At 38.2% G+C, this 26,380-nt stretch overlaps 1 protein-coding gene across 5 annotated transcripts in view; it reads left to right on the plus strand.

Moving 5' to 3' along the window:
• The window catches only part of SLC10A7 (solute carrier family 10 member 7), a 150,315-nt gene that overhangs the window by 102,003 nt on the left and 21,932 nt on the right, over positions 1-26,380 (plus strand). For 2 of the 5 annotated variants that reach the window (XM_068402887.1, XM_068402888.1), the window contains 4 exons: positions 10,087-10,170; positions 20,426-20,591; positions 23,573-23,624; positions 25,166-25,239. In XM_068402887.1, coding sequence (XP_068258988.1) covers positions 10,087-10,170; positions 20,426-20,591; positions 23,573-23,624; positions 25,166-25,239 — 376 coding nt within the window. Of the gene's footprint in view, positions 1-10,086; positions 10,171-20,425; positions 20,592-23,572; positions 23,625-23,843; positions 23,920-25,165; positions 25,240-25,954; positions 26,006-26,380 lie in introns of those variants that run through there. The other 3 variants (XM_068402890.1, XM_068402891.1, XM_068402889.1) reach the window with 3 other exon arrangements.

A 26,380-nucleotide genomic window follows, 5' to 3' on the forward strand; every position in this document is an offset into this window, starting at 1 on the left:
TGTGAGGATGCCTAGCTAGACTTTAAAGAATAGCTGCCTTCACCATGAATACCTCTGATTAACTTTTTACCTAATAAGAAGCTATTGAATCTGGCTTCCAGATGGGTTAATCTGCAATATCGTCATCCTCATGTTAACCCTTATTAACAGTTAATATGTTACATTCCCAGCAAAGATGTTATAAATGGGCAATGTCCCATAAACTATATATAATTCGTTAGCATTCGTACATGTGGTGAGCGGGAGGGTTGAAACGAAGTGCTGTAAGATACATCAGTTTCAAGGTAACGTGGGGTTATGCTGCTCACATTTCTTTGCAATGTTCTGCAGTGTTTCATTAATGATGATTAGGAAGCTGTGTACCAAAGCATTCAGAAAAGGATGCTGTCTGTCTTTCCCTTATCAGGTCATATACTTAGCTGAAACCAGAGGTAACAGATTAAAAAATTTCATGATCAAAGTGGATAAATAAGTTTTATTTTCTCAAAGACATTTGGGGAAAAAAAACCCCCACCAACTAGAAACTGAAGTGTAGACTAAATTTTGCTTTTGGAAATAACTATATTGCTATCAATAAATAAGAATAGGTTAAGTAATGCCTGAGGAAGTTAGTTACTTGGGTATGACTATCCATCTTTACTTATTATATGACTTGTTCTCTCTATTCAGTTTAGTTGTTTCCTTTAGTAATTATAATAACATTTTATGATTTGTAATAACAGTTTATGATTTGAATTCTTAAGTATGCTGCATTTGGGCACATTTACATTACTAAAAGACAGTTAAACAAAAGGTGTCATCACACTGTGAAGATAATAGTGCTGTGATCTCTCTAATAACCTTGAGATGTCAGCATCTGTTTATGATGTCTCATTTGAAAGACAGAACTCCAGGAGCACTGCACTCTGCAACAGTTGGAGCTGTATCATCTCACTTATATGGCCTTAGATTGTAACTTTAGTCATGAAAAACAGCAATATGTATGAATGCAGGTTTATTTTCATTGAGGGATTTCATATGCCTTTGTATTGCACAGGATGGAGGCCAGCCTGATGCCTCAGCAAGGTCATGTCTCTTGGATTTGCCTTGGAAGCAGAGTGAGCATAGATATTGTACTGCCATGTAAGAGGATTATGCAGAGTGACCTTTCTCATGTGAATGTAGCTCTGTTGTTTTCCAGCCACATTGGGATAGAGTTGCCCTCTCTGTCCTGAAAGTTGGTTGGGCACGTGGACTGGCAGTTTTACCAAGCCATGAAAGCTTATGAATTTGTTGATTGTATTTGGTATTAAAATACAAGAAGTCAGTCATCTGCACACCTGTTGGAGCCAAATGTGATGTCGAGGGTTTTATGGCACAGTATCCCAGCTCTGCCACCATCGTGGTATTACCCTTACTGTTGAGACTCAGTGCCTGATGAATGTGGTCTCTTCAGTCCTGGGAAGCACAGCCAGTTAGCTATCAAAGTAACAAAAGTCAAGGTGTGTGAATCTGTGTATTTTTATTGAAAGCCATCAAGAAAAATGCTAGAGATAAGTAAGTGTTTTACATTTTCATGTACTTTACATTCTTCAGAAGCCACAGCAAAATTCACGTGTATTTCAAAAAATACACTTGGCAAAAACCTCCGTGTAACTGTCACGCATTGCTCCCAGGTTTACTGTTTTACCAAAGATTACCATGACATTTGTGTCAAAATGGACTCTTCCCAAGGCTTTATCAGTTGCTCCTTTTCTTGATTTATTCAGTGATGTTTTCTTTTCTGGTCCCCTCTCAAATTCTAAATTGTATAGTAGGTGTTTTTATGGTGGCATTGTAGGGGTGATGCCATAAGTACTAGAAAGTAGTTCTGCTGAAAGAATTCAAGGATTAGACAAGTGAAGGAAATTCTGTGCAAGTATCACAGAGAAAACTGAAATAAAATGACTGGTGAATAAGGATATGAATAAAACTAGAAGCTGATTGAAATACTGAAGTTGAAATCTTCCCCTTGTATTCACAATCCTTAAATTAAAACACTGTTTTGAAAGTTGTTGATGCTTCCCAAATTTTTGGCAAGTCTTCTCCAATCCCATGTATTTCAGATAAATCTTTTTATTAAAAGGAGCTGTCATTACTTTTTTTTTTTTTAAACAGGATTTCTACACACTGTGTCTTGGTTTTCCTCTCAAGCATTTGCTAAATGAGAGTTGATACCAGTCAAATGAATCGTTAAATATGCAAATATTGTTGTAGCTGGAAGGCCTTGGAAGTTGATAAGGAAGTTGCAGCTAATGGATTTCACTAGTATGTGACAAAAGGCTGATTACAGTGGAGGGAAGAGGGGGAAGCAGCACAGTGTAGTAGCAGTTAACAGATCAACTCATTCATGTGGAAGTTTTAAAGTGCATCATTATTTCTACCTGGTTATTTACCTCACACTTTTCTTCCTCTTTAATCACGGGGAAGACAAAATTATCTGATCTGATCCAAACCCTTTACAATTAACCAAAACTTTTTAATCACTGCCATGAAATATTTGCTTAATCATTTTATTCTTTTTTTCAAATTCACCTTTTATGGCTCTGTTATGTAAATTGCATACAAATAACAGTCGGAGAATAACAGGGGCCCTCCTTCTTCCTGACACACATAAAATACTATAAATTTATCTAGGTAGAAGACTCTAAAATATGTAACGTTTCTGTGAAGGACTTTCTTTTCTACTTGGTTTTGCTCTTGAAAATTTCATCTATACGATGATAGGGGAGACTTTTAGGTACACATCCTGCTTCTACACAGCAGAAGCTAACCACACATCTTAATAGGGTCACAGAGCCAGGATACCAGGAGGATCCCATCCCGACTCACCCAGTCTTTTCCATGCTGTGCAATTCACCTCAAAACCGAACATGATCCAACTTGAAGGTGAGGATTTTTGCTCTCCCTCCACCCTTGCAATACTAGAAATTTGTGTCTCTGATGAGCAGAAACCTAATTTCCAGCAGGTATTTGTGACAGGTGTTTTACCCATTTGTCTTTATTGCCAATGCTGTCATACACCTGAATTGCACTTCTCTGAAATTTATCACCCTGCCTCAGACATAGTGTACAATCCTATCCTCTTTCTCAGTCTTTAAAACATAAATACAAAAAAAAAACCCAACCCAAATCCCTTGTTCTGAGGTGTTTTGTGCACCTGTTACAGCTTTAATTCCTTCTTTAGCCCAGGTAATAAGAATTGTGCACAGCCCCTACCATGATTGATTTATTTCTTCTGGTATGTCACAGCTGCCTTTTTCATGGATACATAATATTTGTGGTTCTTAATTATCCTGTATTTACTAATCTATTTATTTCCAGGTAGTCACCCACTTGTTTGCAGCAGAATTTTTGGATACTAGTTGTTAAGTCTCAGTTCTCCAAGGGTATTAATCACCTAACTCCCATTTAGGTGCCTTTGGGTTGTACGCTTGATCTCATTTTCTTTACATTAGCCCTCAAGATCATTGCACCATGGTAAAGTGGAAGAGTAACTCTGATGTATTTCAGATTGAGAATACCTATGGTTATTTTTACAGCTCTATAAAAGGCTTTAAAATCGACAGGTATGTTTGGATTGGCTTGGTATTTAATGTGTCATAGGGGAACCCAGAACAGGATTAGGCATCTGTGATCACTTTAACAAGGGAACCCCAAAATATACAATCTCCTTGCCCAAGCCAGGAAAAAAGAAAAAAAACAAGCTGACGGATTGTCAGCTTTTCTTTTTCCACACTTCTGATTATGAAACTTTCTTTTTTTTTTTTCTTTTTTTTTTTTGGAAGACAAAACTGGAGGGTATATATAGACAGCTAGGTTCTTTTATGTTTGTGCCAAATCAGTTCCCATGGCCACAGAAGCATATAGACTATGCAAGACTTTGCAAAATATACCATAAGACCAGAATATCTCTTTCATTTAGCAGAACTAGAGACTTATGTCTGCCTTTAATTTTTAAGAATAACAATGAAAGATCTCTTTGTTAAAATACATGACAGCTAAACCATTGAACGTGATCTCTGTCGTACCTTTAGCCCCTTTCTCTGAGGTAAGAGACAACTTGCAGTTTTTGATAGGCAGATTTAAAAGCTGTATTGTAAAATTTAAATACATTCTTTCTGATACCTCTGATTCTGCCAGCGCTAGGAAATTGGAGCCTATTTGCCTTTGAATACCAAACCCTCTTTCTTCTCTTACTATGGAAGCTCCATTCTCAGTGACGTGCCTCCTCTTCCTTCCATCTCCTGCTGTTAGCACCCATTAGAGGTGGATGATTTCAGTACTAATGAGTCTTGGTCAGTCTCTGGGAGCTGGCATCTTTTACACAGCTTCTCTGCCTTTCTTACAGAGGTATCTAAACACTCTGCATGTGAATGCCTTTAAAGTAGTGGTTAGGAAGGACATCCTAGTGACCTGCCAACTCTGTTTACACTGCTGTGAAATGTTATGTAGGAATGACTGTTTCATCTCTTTCAACCTCCTACCTGAAATCTAAAGCTGGATACTGTGGAACTCATAGGCGCCCATCAGTGCCGTTTCCTTGGAGTAGCATGGATGCTTCCTACTTTCCAGGGCCTCAGCATGATTACAGTTACTGCCCATTGCAGTGTATTCACTGCAAAGCACTTCCACTTGCCAGCTACCTGGGTTACTGAGGGCGGTGTGCATACTTCTCTGCTGTAACGTAGCATGCCACCATGGCTGGGTCAGGGTAAGGGTTCTGGAAAGAGTCCAAAGCAAGGGAGAGCTTAGTTCAGCTGGTCACTCTTGTTCGTTGTCCTCCATTACTGGACTGGATCCCATCCACATCTTTTCTAAAAGTGCATCACCTTCCATGTCCTATCTGTAACGGGGCTGTCATCCACAACAGGACGGAAAGTGATTAGCGCATGGGGTGGTCTAGACAGGCCTCTAAGGCAGCTGAATCTGGACTGAATGAGAGTACCCAGAAGCAGTGACGATACAGCATGGAAGACAAAATTTAAAAAGATGGGTGTCAGAGTAGCCTGACCTGAAAGGGGAAATTAAAAGTTTAAATTAAACATCTCACATGAGAGAGCAGCCAGTGACCCTTCCCCGCGGTACTGCCCTGTTTTCACCCCTGCCTTGCTTCCTTGTCTGTGCTCAACAGCTGGGGAGGCTGAAGCTGGCTGATGGTATATGAAGAGCACAAAGACACAATCTGAGGAAACATGTTAATTGCAGGAGAACACTGGAAGAGTAAGGCCCCAAAGGACAGCTGCCTCCAAAGTGGACTCGATGTGTGCAGCACATGTGGCACCGGATTATAATTTGGTGCGGACGGGTAGGAGGTGTGTTTCTTCTGAGCCAGTGGCAGTTGTAGATGTGGGAACGGCCAGAATGATGAGAATGGAGCATCTGGCTTGTGGAGGCAGTCTAAACTGGGATGTGGAATCACCTTGTTTTTATGCAAGGAACGTTTCTTTTGTTTGGTTGGTTTTCGCTTTTTGTTTTCACCACAACCAGTTAAATATATCCTATCAATTCAGGATAAGCCAATGTTTCTACCACAAACTCATAAAGAAACCCACTAAATAATTTGCCAGTAGTTTTTTAAAACAGACAGTGTCTTGAGAAGAAAGGTCTGTGACTAAATTAGCAAGAATGCTGCAGGTCAGGTGTGAAGTATTGCATGGTGACAGAATTGTTTGGAAAGAGATTCCAATCAGATTATTTTTTATAGCTATAAATCAGCAGTTTGATTCTATGATGTTTTTACACCAGTTCTTACAGTACTTCTGTTTGCCTGTGAGGAAAGGTTCATTTTTAGGTGTGGAGATTATTATAACAAGGAGGGCAGCCAAATACAAACAGACATTTTAGCATAATGCTAATTTTGCTGCAATGCAGATCATCTAGGTGTTGTTTTTTTTTTTTTTTTAATTTTGTTTCACAACAGCAAATGGAGCACAGAACTTAGCTTGATCCAACTAAAACCTGAGCAAAATCATATTTATTCATTCAGACAGAATATTTGCATTTGTTAATGTGTAGGAAGGTTTGATTAACATTATATCAAGCTTTTTATTTGTTCCTCAGTTCTCACTTCTCTGTCAAAATGGATGCGATGAACATACCCAAGTTCAAAGGAAGTCTGAAACCCAGGCAATGTCTGAGAGTCCATGAGACACTTAGATTTGTGAGCCTGATGAGTTTGCGTACTAGAAATGTTGAGGCAGTCCTTGTCAAGTTATGCATCCATTACCTGTGGGTCCTTTAGCATTTGTGATTCCTCATGGTTGGCCACTGTATGTCCAGAATCTGGGTTAAAACGTCTTTTTCTTCTGTGTGATTGAGAAGTTCCTGCCTTCTCTTTTCTTCAGCCTTTATCTTATCTTCTATGTCTTTCTCTGGGAATAGATTTAAGATTAAGGTAATACAAGAGTTTATAGATGTTGTCTAACAGATTCTGATAAAAAACAGTCCACTGAAGTTACTGTCGTAATATACAGAAAAGAAACAAAAGTTCAGAAGTCTGTTTGAAGAAGTAATGTCAGTACCATAGGTGGGACAGGGAAGTCTAATACCATTAGAAGCGGGGGCAGAGCCTAGCAAACACACTGCTCCAAACCACTGTGCCCAGGTGTGGTGTAGCAGAGTGTTAGGACCTCGTAAGGACCCAAGAGAAAAGCTAGCTCCATGCTGTTCTGTAGAAAGTAATGAAGGTGCTGGAGACTGGCAGAAGAATATGATTCTCAACTATACAACTGAAACAGGATCAAAAATAGTGTGGTCATAGGATCATGCAGGAGAGGAGTCATATTAGAAGCAGAAAAACGTAACTTTTTCTACAAGGAGAGGTGTTTTACCCCTACAAACCAGATGTACTTGAAGAACTTGCTTCCTCTGGGCAAAAGGAGAGTTAATGAATCATTTATTTATTTATTCATTTTGACATTTTGGATTGACATTTGGATTTCTGTTTTGTTTAAAATGTAGTCAGGGTGAGATGGTTACCTGAAATGTCTGCCTTGTGGTGGTCCAGATGACAGTGACATGAGCCTGAATGCGTGGGGTGAAGTTGACAAGGTGAAGAACCATGCCCTGATATCCTGATATAGAAGATGATTGTTTCTTTGAATAAAATAATTTTACTTTTCCTAGGTAAACTGGTTTAGCATCCCAGCACAGTACCTGTAATTCAGTTTCTAATTATGTAAAAAAACCAAACCAAAACAAACAAAAAACAGCCCAAAACCCCACACCCAAAATAAAACATATCCTTATTTATACCAAGTGCTTAAGAATCCACAACAGCTTGATGACACATTTGAAGTAGTATTTAAAAAAGCTGGCAAGACTATTGCTGTTTGAATGGCTGCTTTTTTCAGCAGTGTGTTATATTGTTGAACAATTTTTCATTCCTGACTTAGAAACTGATTATGCATCCACTGAGCACAAGTAGTGAGAGAAGTCCAATCAATGTTTTTATAAAAATGCACAAGAGCCGCTGCCAAAGTATCATAGTTTTGTGAATCTATGCAGAGGGTTCTGGCATGCAGACTGCTTGGTTAGATTCACTCCTCTGTGACCCAGGCAGATTTTAAAGTTTAAAAGTCTTCACTTTCATTTGAAAAAGCTTCATTGGATACACAGTAAGTAATGCTTTTAGCTCCTCAGCACATAGCAAAAAATAAATCCACATACAGTTTGAAAAACTATGACCTTTTAAAATTTCAGAAGCTCCTTACAGGAATTAAAACAAGAAGGAGATCATGAGTGGTATGATGGAGTTTTCTGCTTCACTTTCTACAAGGAAGCATCCAGAGAGCCCCGTGTCCCTTGGAAATGGAGTAGCTGTACTGCCTGACTTCAGATACTCAAGTGGGTGATCTAAATTTTCACCTGCAAGCCTTTACTTCTCCCTCTTGACTCCATGGGATATTTAGGCTCCTTAATCTTGGTGCTCTCACTTGCACCCTACTTGCAGACCAAAAGTCTCGGTGATGACATCATCTTCAGGTCCCCTCCAACAGTCTTCTGGGCCCACATTGTTAAAATTGAAGGTGATGGGGATCAGATGCTGTAATTTATTAAATGGCTGAACAGACTCTTACCTGATATTGCCAGTTAAGGTAACGCATAGGAAACAGCCATATTACATATGTTCTGCCCAAGGCTCTTGTCCTGGTTTTGCAGGGATAAAATTTAGAGAATCAATTTTCTGTTACATTTTGTTTCAGTTTGTGGCCAGCTGTGGTATGGTGATCAAGGCCATTAGCAGTGAAAGCCAGGGCAGCTGCCCCAGGCTGGCCCACAGGTGTGTTCTAGAACATTAACATCAGTTTCACTATAAACGGGAAAGCTGTTAGGGATGGGGAGCTCTTTGCTCTCCTCTCCCTCCTTCTCCTCAATGGTTGCTATCCCTGGAGGGACTTGCCACCACTCTATGAGCTAAGTATAACTTTGTGTCTTTTGTGTTAGTATTGATATTGGGTTTCTTATTTTATTAAATCTGTTTAAATTTCAACCCACAAGTCTCCCTCCTTTTCCCAATTCCCTTTCTTGGTTGGGGAGGGGAGATTGGGTGATAGAACAACTGGTTATTGTTTAGCCCTGGGTGTGGGCTAAAAGGAGACAGCTCTCTACCTCAAGTGACTTTCTTAAACTCTAAGCTGGCCAAGCAACATTCAAAGTCCCATGATTTTCTAGTGTTAGAAGTTAATTCCAGTTCATGCTGTTTCCCAGTTCTAATGCCATTTGCGTGCACCAAAAGCTCAGCTTGCATACAGACAGCCCCATAGGTGTGTTCACCATTTTCCCAAGCAGTGCATATACAAATGGCGTTTACAAAAAGCAGCGCATATATGCGTAAACCACTGTAAAAGTGGTATAATTGGAATTTTCTCATCAGATTATTTTCTATAGGTAAAGGTTTCAGTTGTATATATCTGAATAAAGTAAAATCCTTCAATATGTGAAATTTCCGATTTTTCTGTTCTTTGAATTTCTGAAGAATCTGGTTTTCTGCAAAACCCGTGTTTGTGGCCATATGTTGATTTTTCTAGGCAGACTTATAGGAAGTGACTAGATTGTATGATCAACTTGTCTATCATTCCTGCAGGTGGCTTTGAGAGGAAGATAAGTGTCAAAAGTGTAATGCAATCTGAGTGTAATTTATGAGAATGATGTAGGTGAGAATGTTTTAGGAAATCAGCATCGTTTAGATGGAGCTGAAAAGATTCTGAATTCTGTCATCGTTTTGAGGATCTTTAAAGTGAAGTACAAAATATAACGTGGATCTGTGAAATCCTTAATTTTATGTCATTTACCCTCATCGTGAAGCAAACGGTTGTCTGTGGAAGCTCTGACAATGCTGTTTCAGTCTTCTTACTATATATTTCTTAATGCTTATTCTATTGCTGTTAAAGATATGTTAAATTACATTAAATTAAACTTTTAAATGACCTAGCATTCTGAAGTAGGTTGCAAAAATCCCACTGTGTTTGTTCACCTTTTCTACCTGCATCTGTAAACAAAAAACTTTTAACATTTACAATCATAAAGAGATCACCTATATGAAGACTAAGCCTGTCACAGTTCAGTTGTCTTAGTGAAAGAATAGTTACATGCTTTCAGTAGATCTCTTTTTTGACATCATTGAAATAAAACATGTGTCTTCACTATTTTTGATTGTTATTTATTGAAATAACTACACCAATTTTTGTTGCTTGATATTTGTATAAATGGTAAGGTTAGTTGAGCTCACTGTTTAGTTAGGAAGATTCACTTCCTGTCTTTTTAGACTATCATCCTACAAATGCTTATATAATTTACTTGGTATACATGTGTAGTAGGGTTTCAATTAAATGAATATTGATGGAACTATTACCTTAGGTTATAACATAATCAAGCAGAGATAGTTTTAGTTTTGTTATTGTGGAATACCAAATGCTTTATTGGGACTTAACAATTAAACATGTGTGCACATAATTCCAAGTTTTTATGCATAAAATAAAATGTATACTAATGTGTGAGAACTATGTATGAAATTTGCAGATACTAAAAAAAAGTGCAATATTAATGTATATTTTTATTTTGTAGCTTGGATCATCCTCCTCTGTGCCTTTTACATCTATATTCTCGCAGCTGTTTATGACTGTTGTAGTCCCCCTTGTTATTGGACAGGTATGTCTTTTAAATATACACTCTTATTTAAAAATGTAAGATAAAGATAGCTATCTTAAAGACAGACTGGCAACCTGATAAGCTGCCACATAGGAACAGCCTCAGGATAGTGAAGTCTAATATCAGAGAAAAGACGCTACAGTGCTCCCTGGAGTCACATTGATCTTTGTTGAGACTGAGCATCTGTCCCTCACTACCACAAACATACGCTACTGCATATCGAGAAGGGAGTTTGTGAACATAAAGTGGGAAAAATGGCAGCCCAGACTGTGAGAAATTCCAGCCCCATACAAATGAGCTTTGAGAATACTACAGAGTCCTTTTGTCGCTTGCCCTTTGCCTGGATGATGAAGGAAGTTCTCCCTGTGTAGTATCTACTACTAATTACAGGAATAAAAAATTCTCAACATTAAAAAACATATAAGGGCTAAGCAATCAGAAGTTAGGAAATCATAAAATTAAGGCTGCTTGAGCCGTTTTGCATATGGTTTACAATAAGGGTTTTAATTGCACAATTGCAAACTATTCTTTCTGCTTGACTCCTCTATCATTTGTTACACTGGATGGAGGGTGTTCATGGAATGAGCAGCTGTTCAATATTTCACTTTAGACTCATTGTTCATCTTGTAACACAAGGCCTTATTTTTCATGGCATATGATAGAAATCTTTCACTGAATGTAAAGATACTAATTGCAATATAAGTTTTTCTGTGACATTTGTCTCTCTACTGTCTGTTTTTTCACAAATGTTAATATTAATTATTTTTTTCTTCCACATCATGGTGGGAAATTGCTATATTAAGACCAAAAGTTGTCAGAAGTGTCCACTATTCTTGGACACCAAAACACCCAAAGCCTAATTCTTAGATACTTGTAAGTATTTGTTGTTCTTGGGCATTCAGAATGCATGAAGGGAATATCAGTGGGATTTGCAGTTCATTCCCAAGCGGTACTGTTGCTGATTCTAGCATCCAGTTTAACACTGGGTTCAGCTGGAACTTTCTGAATTTTGTCAGCCTAAAGCAGACTTTGAAATGGAAAATGTAGTTAAAATGTAGGCAAATGAAAGTGGAGTCTATCAAGGAGCATCCTGGGCAAGGTTAAGAATATCTGTCATTGCCTATGCGATGTAGAGCAATCAATCAGTCTTGTATCAAACTATAATTGCACATTTCAAAATTGGCGTGTACTGTAACTTAACGAAATCCTAGTGAAGTTTGTTTCTTATATGATTAAAAAAACCATTAAAATCTTATAAGAAGATGAGCATGATAAGCATGACAGTAGCCACCAGCATCTGTACCTGTGTAACCTGGCTGTAACTATAGCATGTGGAAAATGGACATAACCTCTGTATCCCTGAAGGCTATTGAATTGCTCACGTGCTTTGAGTTAAATGCCTAAGAATCTCCTTATTAATTAGGATCACCAAGGGCTGCTGATGAAGCTACCTGTGTATCACATTCTTACTTCATCAAAATTAAATTAAGTCTCCACCAAAAGTGGACAAACAAAAGTACTTGAATCCTTTTGTCCTGAAAGGTCCAAAAACTGGAAGCTATTAGTTGGAAGCCTTAGTTGGAAATTTCTAGGAAACAAATACCATGGCAGCAGATCTAGCAATAAAGTAACCTGTAGTGATGGAGTATCAGCAATCTATACTGCAATGTAATAAGTCTGAAGATGATGGTAGATTGCTAGACAAAGTGACTGCAAAATTTCAAGAGGACTTTATATGTATAATGGCATGTTACTATGGACAGATGTTACAAGAAATTGCTATGTGAGCTAACTGGTGGAGTTGAGGGGTTTTTTTGGCTGCACCAAATAATAAGGCTAAGTAACATGAGTTGAGCAGTAAGCATAGGAAGTAAGTGCTCTGAATGATCAGAAGTTCAAAATCAGAATTGTGATGAGACTTAACTGAGAACAGATGTGATTTAAGAGTTCTGATAAAGACTGAAAGGAAAAAATAGATAATCTTAAAGCCTGTGTAACTCAGTCATAAATTTACTTAAGAGTTTGTTTTTTATAAATATACTTCAACAAGAAATAGGGTGATTCTCCTTTAAAAGTGTTTGAAGCAGTTTCTGGAAATGAATGGTCAACAGTATTAGCTCACATTCCTTTAAGCATAAAGACTTTGTTTCTAAAGTTATTGCACTTGATTATATCTGTTCAGAGGATATGGAAGAGAGGAAATGCTAAGGATAGCTACAGATCAAAAATGCTAAGCGTAGTTTACACGGATTGTCTTGATTAGGTAGAACTGTACAAAGGTAAGCCAACCTGCCCAGATAGGAATAGAAGCCGTTTTTGAAGGTGGATATCCAAAACCAATGTGCAGTAATCCTGGAAAAACAATAAGCAAGAAAAGGACTGACATCAAGAGATACAGTGATAGGTCTGCTTGCCCTTCATCCAGAGGTGACATGGATCTGTTAGGATTAAATGGGAAGTTTTGCATTTAGTTCGTAGACCACTGCTCGCTTGTTACTGACCTATTGCACAACATGCGGCACAGCAATGTAATATTTCTTTGTGAATCACAAGTTGCTCACTCTGGGATTCCAGATGCATTAAGAGATAATGGCCCACAATTCATGAATGACAGTTTCAGCAATTACTTCTAATTGATCATTTCATGCCCACAATGTCAATTCCTTACCATGCACAGTCATACTGTTCATCAGGAAAGTCAGTGAAAGAATACCTGGTAAGGTTACCTGGTAGCAGAGAGCTTGATGGGGGGAAAAAAATGAGCTTGGAACCTGCCTGCTTGGCGGGTTGCTTCTCTTCAGCCTTCCTGAGCTGTGATCAACAAAGGTTTTACACTCGATCCACATCAGTGTAAAACAAGAGGCTGCTTAAAGTAAGCATTCTCCAAGGGCTTTATTTTCCTTTAAAAAAATCTCACCTCTGGGAAAACCTGTGTTGCCTAAACGCTCATTTCCTGAGCAGGCTGCAGGGCTGGCTGTTTGAGCAGCCCTTGGGATGTCAGCAAAGCAGATGAGAAGGTGCTTTTAGATTTGTTTTGTTTGGGGCTTTTTGTTTGCTTTATGGCAAAAATGTATCAAGAGTTTTGGTTGCTTGGCTGACTTGTCAGAATTTTTAATGATGGCTGGGAGAAAGAAGTCACAATAGTGTAATTGATGCTTATTTTCTACTGTTTCTCGAACAGTTTTTCAGTGTGGCAAGACCACCATTGTCAGGAGTCAAACATGCTTTTCTAGCGCTGACTATGAAATGTGTGAGGGGCTGCAGGTACAGGCTCTGCTCAGGTGATGGCTGGCATTTGTTAGGTAAAGAAAAAACTGTTAAAGGAGGAAGAAGTTATTATGTTATCAGAAAGGCACTGAGTTACAGATAGCAGTTACTGATAGATGGTCTTCAATAAGGAGAGTCACTCTGTTCTTTCTCAGAGATGTGCAGGTTGTCTAAACCTGAAGAAAACACTGTGGTCTGGATCTTCTGTCTACAGATGTGTTTTGTTAATTGACAGTACGGTGTTACTCAAGTCAGTATTGACATTATAATATTGCATTTGTATTTATAGAGTAACAAATAAGACCTCTCTGACAAGAGGTCTTTGAAAGAGACATAATCTATAGTATTTTATAAAGATCTAATGTTCTATAAGCCTTGAAGATCTGTAGCGTGTGAGAGCTTGTTATTTGTGTACCACTCTTGTACACCTCTAAGGAGAAGTTGAGAATACTTGTTGTATGATAAACATGGTAATAGATATTTCATGGAAAAGATTTTTGAATTTGTTCTGGCAGCCTGAAGTTCTGATTATTTTTTTCCTAGGTAGCAGAGTTGTGATAAAGATTGCTGCTCCTGAGCTGTTGTGATTTTGCTGAAATAATTGTTTCCTGGTCTGTAGATGTTGGTGATACTTTTAGACAGCAAAATGTAAGGTTTTAAGAAATGTCTAAGCAGTTTCTTCATGACCAGTTGTGAGGTTTGGCTGAAGACGGTTGTTTCTTTGCTTATTTTTTTCTTCCTGTTATCCGTCACTTCAGAACAGTGAAAACCACTGCAATATTTCCTTTCTCCTTTTTGCAGACTTTCTCTACACCTAAGTGCTTATGACAGACTTTTATTTTATGTTTTATATTAAAGAGCGATTTATGATTAAATGTTAATGAAATAGAATTTTCACTGTGCTTTCATTATATTCAACTAGTTTGAACATTTTTCAAAGCAGCACACCAAAACCCACTGTTTTCTATGAATAAATAATAAAAAGCTTGTCTGTACATTATCATTCATGCATTCTCTAGTTGCCCCATTGGTAATTTGTCTGCCAGCGTAAAGTGGGCACTTCACGTGAAACAGACCTTAACTAAAGCTAAAATTAATGTTATGATTCTAAGTAGTTCTTCTTCCTAAATCTATGAAATGAAGCCAGTTGTACAGAAATCCTTGCCAAATCTGGTCACACCAAAAAATCTTGGTGTCCTACAAGTAAAGGATTTTAAGTGCCTTCTGCATCGTTGCCCAAAACATTCCAGAGGAACCCTATCAGCGTTTGGGAGGTGTGCTTATAAACACAACTCTAAAAGCATGCTATGTTGCAATACAAGTTGTCAGTGAAATTGAAACTAAAAAGCTTAGCAATGTATTTATTTTTAAAGAATAAGAAATTGAAAGGGAAAGGTAGGTGGCAGTTGCTAGGGAGTAGAAGGTACTATTCACCTAAGCCTAATGTTTCTTTATAGTGGGTGGGAGAAACACTAGTTAAAGAAACTGTTATAAAAAGGGAGCAGTGTCAAATCCTTTTGTTCTTGTAACTTAAATCCCCATGGAAGTAGCCCTACTTTCTTTTCAAAGTCCAGCTGAGCTGCAGGGAGGAGGAGTAGTACCGTGGGAGATGAGCGCTTCTAGAAGCTTGTTGCAGAAAACTGAGATGGCAGATAAACAGCCTTCAGACCACAGTCCGCTCCCTTCTGACACTTGACTCAAACAGGGAACAGAACCTAGGCTCCACAGAAATACAAAATATGAAGAAAACATGTACTGCTGCTACAGGCTCCCTTTACATTTTTGCATGTTGTACCTGTTTATAAGGTTTTAAAGGAACAGCTGTAAATTACCCTAAAATGTGAAAGTTAATTTTGAAAATGGCCTTGTGTGGGTTTTATAAAGCTTGCTTTGAAGGCGTGTATGTGTCAGGAGCTATCTCTTGGGAGTAAACTGACTGACGTAATGGAGTAAGATAGCTTTTAGGGGAGTTTGGTAAGCTGAGAAAAGAAAACAAGACGCTTGTAAAAAAGATTTTTTTCCCCAGATTGCAAAAATGGTTTTTTTTTCCATCCCATCTTCAGAAAAGAAATATTAGATTTCACACTCCATAGAATAAGGGTAGATTTGACATTTGTTGATGTCCTGGAAGATATAGAAAGGTGGGTGAACCAGTGCAAAGCTTGGGACTTTATAGCAGTACACAGGAACAGGTGGGAATGCGTGCCTTCACACAGGTACGGTCCCTATAAAATTAACAGGACAGGGTCTGGCTGAAGTGATATGAGCTCTGCTTTGGAAAAGGGTCTGTGCATTTGAACTGCGATGCAGACCTTGGGTATATGGAGGGTGACTATGCTATAGAAATGTGTGAAGGATGTTCCATCTTATTTATGTCATTTCTACAACCCGCATAATCTCCCTTCCATTCCAGTATCGGATTCTTTCTACTGGTTTTCACAGTTGCTGTCATCTTAGTTCACTTTTTTACCAATTTTTCCCCTTTTCATGTCTTCCAAGCTTCACTGAAGTAGCTTCCAATATTCCATCCAGTCTTCTTTCTTGGTTTGCCATCACTATATAAGAAGAGCTTTTGAGAAGTTATAGAACTGTTGCAAATATCTAGCCTGACTCAAAGCTTTTTAGAAGAAAATTTTGCGTTGCAGAGTTCATTGCAAAGGTCAGTTGCTATAAGTACTAGTAATATTAGTTAATGAGTTAGGAATCTTACCTTGAAGGACAAAGTAAGTAAGGTAACTGCTGCATTTAGCTGTAATGATAACCCAGCATAGTTTCAGCTTGTTTCCTTGTGTGTTTTGACACAAGGAAAAAGTGACTTGTGTTTCTTTGTCGAAATGGTAAAGCCCCAAGTGTTTTTCCCAGGTATTTAGAAGTACATACCAATACATAATAAACGAGGAGCAGAAGTGCAGTAAAAACACGGTAAATTCTGTTAATTATTAAATCAGTCCAAAATAGAATAAGGGAAAATCTACTTTGTGTAATGACGTAAATACCAAGAGATACTCTTGTGTCTATAATGGAAACAGAAAAAGTGACTTCATAACCATTTCCCCTGTTTTTTTTTTTCATTTCATGGGTTTAAAAAAAATAAGTTGAAGATCTAGATAATTTTTAAAAGATGTACTGTATTACAAATGTCAGAAATTATTCCATTCCATATACATGAGGGGGGAGCTCCTTGCCCTATTTAGTTCAATTAATAATGAACATTAATGAATTACATTGTTTATTGCATTTTTTATCTTGTATGTCCAGCACTTGAGCAGGCAGGTGGAAACAGTCTAGCTGTATTTTACTGACAAATTTCTCTGGGTATACAGCATGGTTGTTATGAAGGTACAATTAGATAAGTGAATTGTTTTTCTGCAGTATATCTTCTGCTATTTTCATGTATGATCTTATAACAGATGAGCATTATTTACCTGCTTTCTGGAATAGCAGATCGTGTTCCTTTGTACAGGGGATGTTAAGTGAAACGAGCAGTAAGCCCATTTGCTTAGGGAGGCTGGTGTTTAGATGAGGAGGTTATGGCAGGATACAGAGCAGTCTGGAGGAAAAATACTGTGGATATAACCATTCTGGTAGAAGACCTAAATTGAAATGGGGACACTAGTGTTAACTCATGTGTAATTACATTCCTTTGTAGTTAAAATTTAAATCCTGGGCAAGAGGGAAGTTTGAGGCTGAAACTGCATTTTGAAGCAAATTTGAGCTGATGCCTTTCCAAAAACCTTTGGAGATTGCCAGGACGTAGTCACCAGGAGGTAGTTGCCTGATGGACATGTTTATGTTCTTTTATTGTCTGACTTTTCTGTGAGTTTATCAGCATCTTTCATCATGTAGGTTATTTATAAAAAATCACCTACTACAAAGTTTTGCTTCTCTTCTCTCCACTAATCCACAGTTTGAGGGAAGGATTCACCAGGTGAATACTGGACTTTGTCATTTCAACTGAGAGGTGGCACACCGATATGGTGCCTGAGTCTGGCGTCCTTCGTACAGGCCATAGCATGCAAAAATGATTGCGTTAGCTTTTGCTGTGTTTACAGACAAATGAAGCTTAATATCTCTGCCCAGGCTCTGAATTACCAATGAGATTCTTTATTTAATCATTTCAATCTGCGTTGCCCGTGGCTTTTCAACCTCTATTAGATTTCCTGTCAGAGTGCTGGCACCACAGAACAACAAGTTCACTGGATGGCTGGCTCTGTACTTTATTGTGTGTTGTCTTTATTGTATTTATGGGATTTATCATTATGTCACTACAAATCACAGAATGGATAGGGTTGGAGGGAATCTTCACAATTTTTTTAAGTTGTGTGCTAACCCTGAAAAGTTATAGAATTGGGTTAAAAATTAAAAGGCTTTCAAAGCATCCTTGTCCTGAAACAACTCTGCAGGGCATGAATAAGTAACAAATGGATTGTTTTTCAGTCAAAATAAATCAGCTGACACGAGCTTCCCTGTGAAAAATCTAGTTGAGTTTTTACAGATGCCTGTAGGGTTATATTTCCCCTCTCTTAAGTTATACAAGAATTTAGATTACCTTGAATCAGTGGTCATAGGCTGAATCGACCTCTGAAATTACAGATCATGTTGAACCTTGTGAGAAGAACAGAATGTATGGGATTCTGCGTTAGAGAGGATGTATTTTTCTGTGTTTTTACAATATACATTTAGCATGACACTGGGTTGATGAGATGATTTCCTGAAGCCACAATTTAGTTCTTCAGGATCTGACTATGTCATTTTTTTAAAAATGCAATGTGCAGTAAGAAGCCGTGCTGGTATTTATGGTTGTTGATTCACAATAAGTCCAGACTATGTAGAGGTGGATATTTAAAGAAGATATCAGCCCACTGAAGATTTTGAGGAAATACTGCTTGCAGTTTCATTTTTAAAATGTTTTTTCTGAATTTTATGTCAGTCCATGATAAATACATGTATAAAGTTATTATTGTCATGCATGTTGTAATTATACCTTGTAGAGACACGACGTTATAGTTTTTGTAATAAATACCTCCAGTGTAAGTTGTACTGTGGCATAATTAACCATCACTTTTCTTTTTCAACATCTCATTACTTTCAATATAAATCTTCTGGAAGGACCATAAATAAAGAGCAGGTCTTAAGTAGCTTTCCTTTTTCCCCGATGTGACCTTAATTTAGGGGGTAATAGGATTTTTTTAAAACTTCCTTAGAAAACACTCACTTTAGAGGTGAAGACTTTGCTTTTTGCTTCTGATAATTACAGAATCCCAGATCTGCTCAGATTAGACTAATCTGGTCTTCCCGTTTGAAGTCTTTCACACTGCACACTAGATGTCTTCACTCAGGTTTCTTGCCTCTCTTTCATCAGTGCAGTGTCTTGTTCCTACCTAGTGGCTTGTAAGGAGGTGGCTGAAGGAGCTCCATTGAATGCTGTTTCAGAGGTTTGGCCGTATATGCTGAGTTGTGTTCTCTCTTTAACATCTGGCAAGTGTGAACTTTTAAAGTTGAGTGTTTTCACTGGGGTGTTGAGCATTCCCTTACATGGTTTCCTGTAAATCTGTTATTTTTCATCAACGGGAAGCTTAGAAGTGCTGGGAGGTAAGTGCTGGTCTTCAGCCCAGTTAGCTTTCCTTGAACCCCGTGTGCCAAACTTTTAGTATGTGCCCTGCCATGTCGTCGATGAAGTCTGTTTGCTGTGGTCGCTGGGATAGCTGCTTCCAGGACTTCCCTATTGAGAGACTTGCAAACAAGCTGGCAAGGCAGTGGGGAAAACTGACAGCTGTGAGGTCAATCCCGCAGCTTTGGCAGTTAGTGTGTGAAAAGGTCCTATGGTAGCGTTGGTGGTGATGCTTTGATATTAATCTTGAATACCTCTAAAATGATCTGTATTATTAAACCGATAGTGGTGATGTTTATTAACGGTACCGCTATGGGAAGGTAACGAGACACCTTTAGAGCCCTCTGGTAGAAGTGTTTCAGGATCTTGTGCTATCATTTCTGAAAGAGCATGGTAACAGAGAACATCGGGAGGTCTCAGGAGAAATTAGGCAAGATAATGTGATTGCTGAAAAATTAACACAAGTTGCAGCTGTATGATAAAAGCTTTAAAAAGTTTTTTCAAACCATATGAAGTAAAGAGAAAAACTAAAAGCGACTCCCCAGGCAGGGCTGAAATAGATGCATTGTATCTGCTGAGGCTTAGTCCTGTAGCATTTGGCATAATTTGAAAATTGAAGTTACTTTAAAATTTATATTTTTTTTTTCTAAAAAAATATTCTTGAAAAACAACTTCAGATTCCGTTTCCTGAAAATGCAAAAGTTCCGCTAAGTACAGTAGGTTTCCTTGTTTTCATGTGTTAATTCTGGTATTCTAAAAAGCGTGCAAATGGCGTTTGTCTTTGGATTTACAAAAACTCTAGATATTCAGAGTTTGAATTATTTAAACTCCCACAACACATGCACTTTTGCTTTTCAAGCTTGAGTTATAATTTAATTAAAAACTTCTGGTGCATCGCTAGCTGTTTAAATATTAAAGTGTTCCATGGATCACTTTCGATTATCTACCGTCATAAAATTCCTGAAGATGTCAGATTTTTAAGATTCCCAAAGTTGCACTTGGAATTGTCTGTTGGTGCAAAGGGGACTGTGATAATTACATACATCCATTAGTATCAGCAGAGGAGATAAACTTTGGGGAGGCTTAATGGGCATGTCTCGGTGACAGCTAGCAAAGAACATTTGGCATGATTAAGGATGGATTTGAATGTACTTGAAAATATACTCTCATTATGGACACCCAGTGGAAGTTGCACTACAAATGTTAAATTCCCCAGAAGAAGAGTTGTGTGGCAGGGAAGCTTTGAAATCCACTGTGGCCGTCATCCAAATTACTCTCTTCTCTTTGTGTCTTTCCGCTGTCAGATTCACTTTGTGATGCCCAACTTGGCTCCCTGCATCTTTGAAAAGAGGCAACCTGTTGGTTTCTGTGTTTCAGATTGTCCGAAGATACATCAAGGACTGGCTTGAAAGGAAGAAGCCTCCATTTGGCGCTATCAGCAGCTGTGTGCTCCTGATGATCATCTACACAACGTTCTGTGATACTTTTGCCAATCCAAATATCGACCTTGATAAATTTAGCTTGATTATAATAGTGTTCATAAGTAAGTTCAGCTTTAAAGCATCTCTCTTATCTGTGTTTCAGGTGTGTAATGAGCTATATGTGCTGGAAAAGGTGGGGGATGCAGGGATATTGGCATGGGGCTAGAGCTTGTACTTTTAATATGTCTAGTAAACTAGATTACCAGACTTCTTAGGGGCTGGATGCTTTTAGGAGATTGAGTAAGCATTTAGAGAGGGATGAACCCTGCTATTTAGGTGTGCCTGACGCTGCGCAGTGGTCCTCCCTTTCTAAAGGGGCACGATATTACTTTCTGAGTGTTTATGACCATTCTGTTTTGGCTTCTTTGTTATTAAACAACCATAAATGCACAGATGTTGCAGTCCAAACAGAAAGGAAAGATCTGGGTTTGAGCTGTTACTCAAAAGCACTGTTATAACTTCTAAATAGTTCTTCCTTACTATATTATAAACCTAGAAACTAGTTGGGAGTTTGAATGTGTTGATGGACTTCTTTTGATGAACACATTTCTTGCAGAGTTTGTTTTAGAAGCATTCTAGTCATTGAGCTTTAAATAACATACATATGAGACTAGACTGCTGGTATCCTTGCCATCAGTTAAAAATACACTTGCAGATCACTACCTCCCAGGGAAAGGCAGTGGTATACAGGCACTGTCTCCTCTCCCAGTAGGAAGTTCTCATCTTGCTTCAGACTGTCCAGAGACAGACGTTTGAGTCTGCTTGGCAGAGAGGTAACTACAGTATACTACAGTATAAATCACATCTAATACACTCTAAACCTGTTAGATTTCAAGAAATCAATGCATCACCTACCTTGAAGTGTGTGTATGTTGACGTGTTTGTCTAATAAAAATAATGTATCTTCTGTAAATCCAACCTTCACTAAAGTCAGTAGGAAATTTGCCCCTGCACTTTGTGGGTCAGTTCTTATTCTATACTAATTGTGGCAGTTTTTTGGACTATGAAACTCTATACACGTGTAAAATACTACATGGAATTAGAAATGGTACTGTATAAATCCTTTATTGTGAAAGCAAAGAAGGAGGAAGCCATGCTAAGGAGCTTTTTTTCAAAATGGAGGATATACTTGTTTTCATGGGCACCTGAGAAGGATCACATCCCAGATGTGCTTAGATCAGTGCAGGGTTGTCAGCAAAAAAGAGGGATGTGGAAATTTTCTACTCTGATTTAACATGCAGAGAAACTCAGAATAAAGTAATTTTATGTTACTATGATGACTGCTACTTTGAAAAAAACGTTCTTTTTTAGTTAAAAAGGCATGTTCTTCGTTGAACAGTTAGTGTAGAGTGCTTGCTTCCATTGCCTTTCTTGTCCTTTCTTTTATTTCTCTGCAAGACAACTCTGTATTTGTGCCATATGTAATTATATATACCACTTGCAGTGCAATCCACTGAAAATCATTATATATACATTTTCACTGACAGTGTGCATAACTGGAATTTCTTAGTAAGAATATTAACATAAGCACTGAAACTGCTTGGAACATATTAGACATTTGTTTTTTTCTAAAATATTTATAAAACTAAAAAACAAGGAAGTTGTGGAGGTAGATATGCACATTGTATTGTAGAAAAAGCTCTGTACCACCATTGGTTATGTTGGCTGGAGGTGTGTGTTGTGTTACACCAGGATGAAACTGCATTTATTATTCTGCTGATTTAATGTTTTAATGTAATTTTTATGTTAATAGTCTAGCCACAGCAAAATATGCACAAGAGATAACTGGTAGCAACACATGCTTATTGCTTTACAGAATTATACATATTAAGGGATTTTTTTTTTCTGTGCCTATTAAATTAATGTACTTAGTTGCAGAAAAATTGTAATTCAGGAACAATGGATTGCTTCCTTAGTTCATGAAGGAAGAATTAAGTGCATGCTGAGGTGACATTTATACATCCTCGGAAATGTATGTTAGAGAATGGAAAATGTCACTGGTAATAGCTAACATCCCTGCCGTGTTGCCCAGTTGTAAACTGGGGTCAAAAGCGAATGTATAGTCTTGGCTTGCACTGCCCTATGGGACACATTAGTCTTATTGCATTCACAAGTTTTAAAGAAAAGGGAGAGGGCCCATCCAGATTCTGCTGAAAGTAAAAGCCCTTCCCCGTAACCCAGAAACACCCAGAAAAGGTCTGTGCAGGTCATGGGGTTTCTCCTCCAGCTCTGTGGGGAGTTCCTGCGCTCTGGCATGATGCTCAGTCTCTGCAGTCCCAGCAGCTACTCATGGTACAGCAGGGAAGCCGTCTGCTTCCCCCCACATCTCCACAGACCAAGGGTGGGCTCTGTGCATCCCACAAGCCCTGCGGGTGTCAGGAGAGCTGGCAGAGAGGAGAGCTCCCCTCCGGATGCTCAAAAACCATCCGCACTTACAAAGCTGTCTGAGCTTGAACGAAAGCTGCTTTGTCTGATGTACACTGCCCAGTTCAGGAATTAGCCTTTGTCTCAGAGGGAATTAAAATGTCTGTGATGATCTTCTCTTAATAGTGATCATTCATTGGGAGAGTAATATACGCAGTGTGTGAGAATGTTTATTGTGATCATGCTTACACATTGTACTTTCTCATGTTAAATATAGAAAGGGGCTAAATTTAAATACTTGGCAACCTGAACATGTCAGAGATTTTATCTTGTCAACCCAATAAGCAAAACTAGTGCAAACAGATGTGCAGCATGGAGTAGTGAGCTTTCCTGCCATTCATCGTGTCAAGAAATACTTGATTCAGAAGAGTTACCTCAGGAAGAACTGTGTAGCCACAACATTAGCTCTGACTTTCTTGGATGTAATGATACGTATTGTTCTTCCAGACATGATTGTCTTTAAAGGTTGTCTGTCATTGGGTTTCTCTGGATAGACTCAGTCCAGCCTAGCTTCTGACCTGTTGTATGGGGGCAAAAGGCATGTACACAGCAATTGCAGAGAATTAAGTGATTTTCACTTCTGTGATCTAACACTAATTTTAACTTGTTTCTCTTTCAGTATTTTCTGTTCAGATGAGCTTCATGTTTTTGACTTTCCTCTTCTCTACAAGGTAATTGAATGTGCTGAATCAGAACCTTTGAATATTTGTTTTGTGTGGTATCTTTGATTTGGGTGATACAGTTTATGCAAATGTGTAAGAGCAGGTTTCTGAATAGGGGTGACCTTATTTTGGTATTTCATACTGTCCTTACTGCATTTTCTCTGTTAGAGTTTCATAGGCTAAGAGAACAGGACCTGAATTCTGTCCTTTCTTGTGTGTTAATTACAGAGTTGTTAAATCTCAATCAATCACTGCTATACCTCATCCACTGAAAAAAAATGGATTTGCACAGATGTCACTGAAGGTATAATTTGCCCTGCAGACATGCTGATGACATATGAGAGAGAGAACTCAGTTTGACTTTTTACATCTCAAGTTCCATTTGCTGGGCTGGCAATTCACTCTTCTCTGTATATGTCAGATGTGTTATGTTTATATGGTGATTCTTAAATCAGTTCAGTTGTCCTGAACTCGTGTTTGGTAGAGCTATTTTTTCTTTTCAAGTATCAACCACAAAGAACAGTTGTATGTTCACTTCTCAAAAAATACTGCCATGAGAATGGTGTTAGCCAATGGCTTAGTGCATCACTTGAGCTGGTCAGAGTATCCACCTCTTACTTGGGCTTACTGGAGTATTTTTCTTAGCAGTACTCTGCTGAATAGGAAGTGCCACAATACAGCAGACTCCAGACATATGCTTTATATAAATTATGCAGTATCCATAAGGGAGGATCACAAAGGAGGGTGCAATGTCTTAGAGCTACTTATGCTTTTTCAGTGCCACAAGAAAATTTCTCTGTGACAAGATCATACCCTGACCTTAGAAGGCATTTTTAAATAACTTTTGAACTGCTAGACCCAACCTGCGGGGAAGACATGTCCCAACTGTTAAATCTAAAATGCTGTAAGTGGTAACCAGCTCAGACAGTGTGGTAAATATTTAGAATCTCATAAAATGATTCTTAATTTGTCCCAAGGGGTGATCCATTGGCCAGTCATATACCTCTCTCTATGTCATTTTTCCACCCTTCCTGGCCTTACTCCCAGAGTGTAAACTCTTAGATGGAGTTTTTCTCTGAGGTGGAAGATAACTACATATTCTAAGCAGCGCTCATACTGTAGACTCAATATACTATCTAAATTGAGCATTTTGTTAACATTACATATTAGGAAAAGAAATCGTAGGTCATTCTCTTTTTTTTTCTTTTTTTTTTTTTTATGGAGGCAAGCTGGCCACTGCTGTGATATAGCATGTTTACAAAAATACCCTTGGCTGGAATAAAGTTGTGTCCTACATACCATGTGTTCAAAATTCCTCTCCTTTGCAGGGGAGCATATTCCTTAGAGAGTTTGCCACAACTGAGAAACAATTCTGCTTTAAAAAAAAAAATCAAACACTACTGTTCATTTGTGGGTAGAATTATTTCTGTCACTAGACCTGATCAAAGTGATGTGAATGTGCATATGGATCCTCAAAGTAATATATTTGATCGATGATGTTTTAAGAAGGTTTTTGCTATCAGAGGTTATTAAAACTCTTTCTTTTCTAGGAATAACTCTAGTTTCACACCAGCAGACACAGTGGCTATCATTTTCTGTTCCACACACAAATCCCTCACCCTGGGTAAGTCAGGAGATAAGCTTTTGAGAAAAAAACAGTAATATTCATACCTTGCTGTGCTGGAAAAAAATGTTGTTGCTGGCTTTTCTGCTTGAAGGGCTTTGGTTTTAGTGTGACAAGTAATGCTACCAGTATGATACTAATAGTAGAATAGCCCAGTCTCACAGTAAAATCTTACACCTAAAAGCTGGGATGTACAAGTGAAAATCAAAGCATGTAGCGTATTCAGAAATCACAAATAGACAGTACTGTCTTTTGCTTAACATGAGCAAAGTGTATATTTATTTTAAGTCTGCAGACATTTTGGATAATTTCATTTATTAGAATTCATTTATCAAAGCATCATTGAGATATTTGTCATTTATGACCCCTTAGTGATAATAAGATGTTCTGATAGAAATTCACAAAATACTGCTAAATCAGTTATGCTTACGGCCACGTGCTACTGCTTCATCCATTATGTTCAGTCAGTGAAACGACTAGTACTTGAATATTTTCTTACTGTTTTTCAAAATATGAAAACACGGGTTTGATAAAGCATATGTGACTGAATACATGCCTTTTCAAGACTCTATCTGTCAAAGAGAAACACCGCTGGTGTCAATAACAAAGGTAAGAACTCAGCCTGAAACAGGGGAAGAACAAGTTGGGACTTAGGTGAGATGTTTTCCAAGTCAGTTTGATATAGCGAAACTCATCTCAGGGTTCTTTGCTTCAGCCAGGCCTGTGCTGCACAACTGGTAGCAAGTGCCCTTGAAAGTCTGTGGGAAGTGAAGGAGTTCCTGGAAGACAAGAAAAAGGCAAACATAATGCCTCTTTTTCACAGTGGAAACGAGGAGGGGATGAGGAATTATAGATCAGTGAGTTTGACTTCATTTTGTAGAAAACTACTGAAACAAATAATAAATTATTTTAACAGTGTAGGAAGAAACGAGGAAATGAGTAACATCCCTGTAGATTTGTCAAATGTATATCATACCAAACTAACCTAATTTCCTTTCACACAAGGTACTGTGGGTTGCAGAGAAGTAGCAAAAGTTGTATGGCTTGAGAGCGTTATGGCTTTTGACACTTGCATGATGTTTTGGGCTCCACAATTCAAAAATTATGTAGGCCAACTGGAAAGAGATCAGAGGAGAGTGCC

Source organism: Nyctibius grandis, chromosome 6 (assembly GCF_013368605.1).
Source record: "Nyctibius grandis isolate bNycGra1 chromosome 6, bNycGra1.pri, whole genome shotgun sequence".
In the NCBI taxonomy this organism is placed as follows: Eukaryota; Metazoa; Chordata; class Aves; order Nyctibiiformes; family Nyctibiidae; genus Nyctibius; species Nyctibius grandis.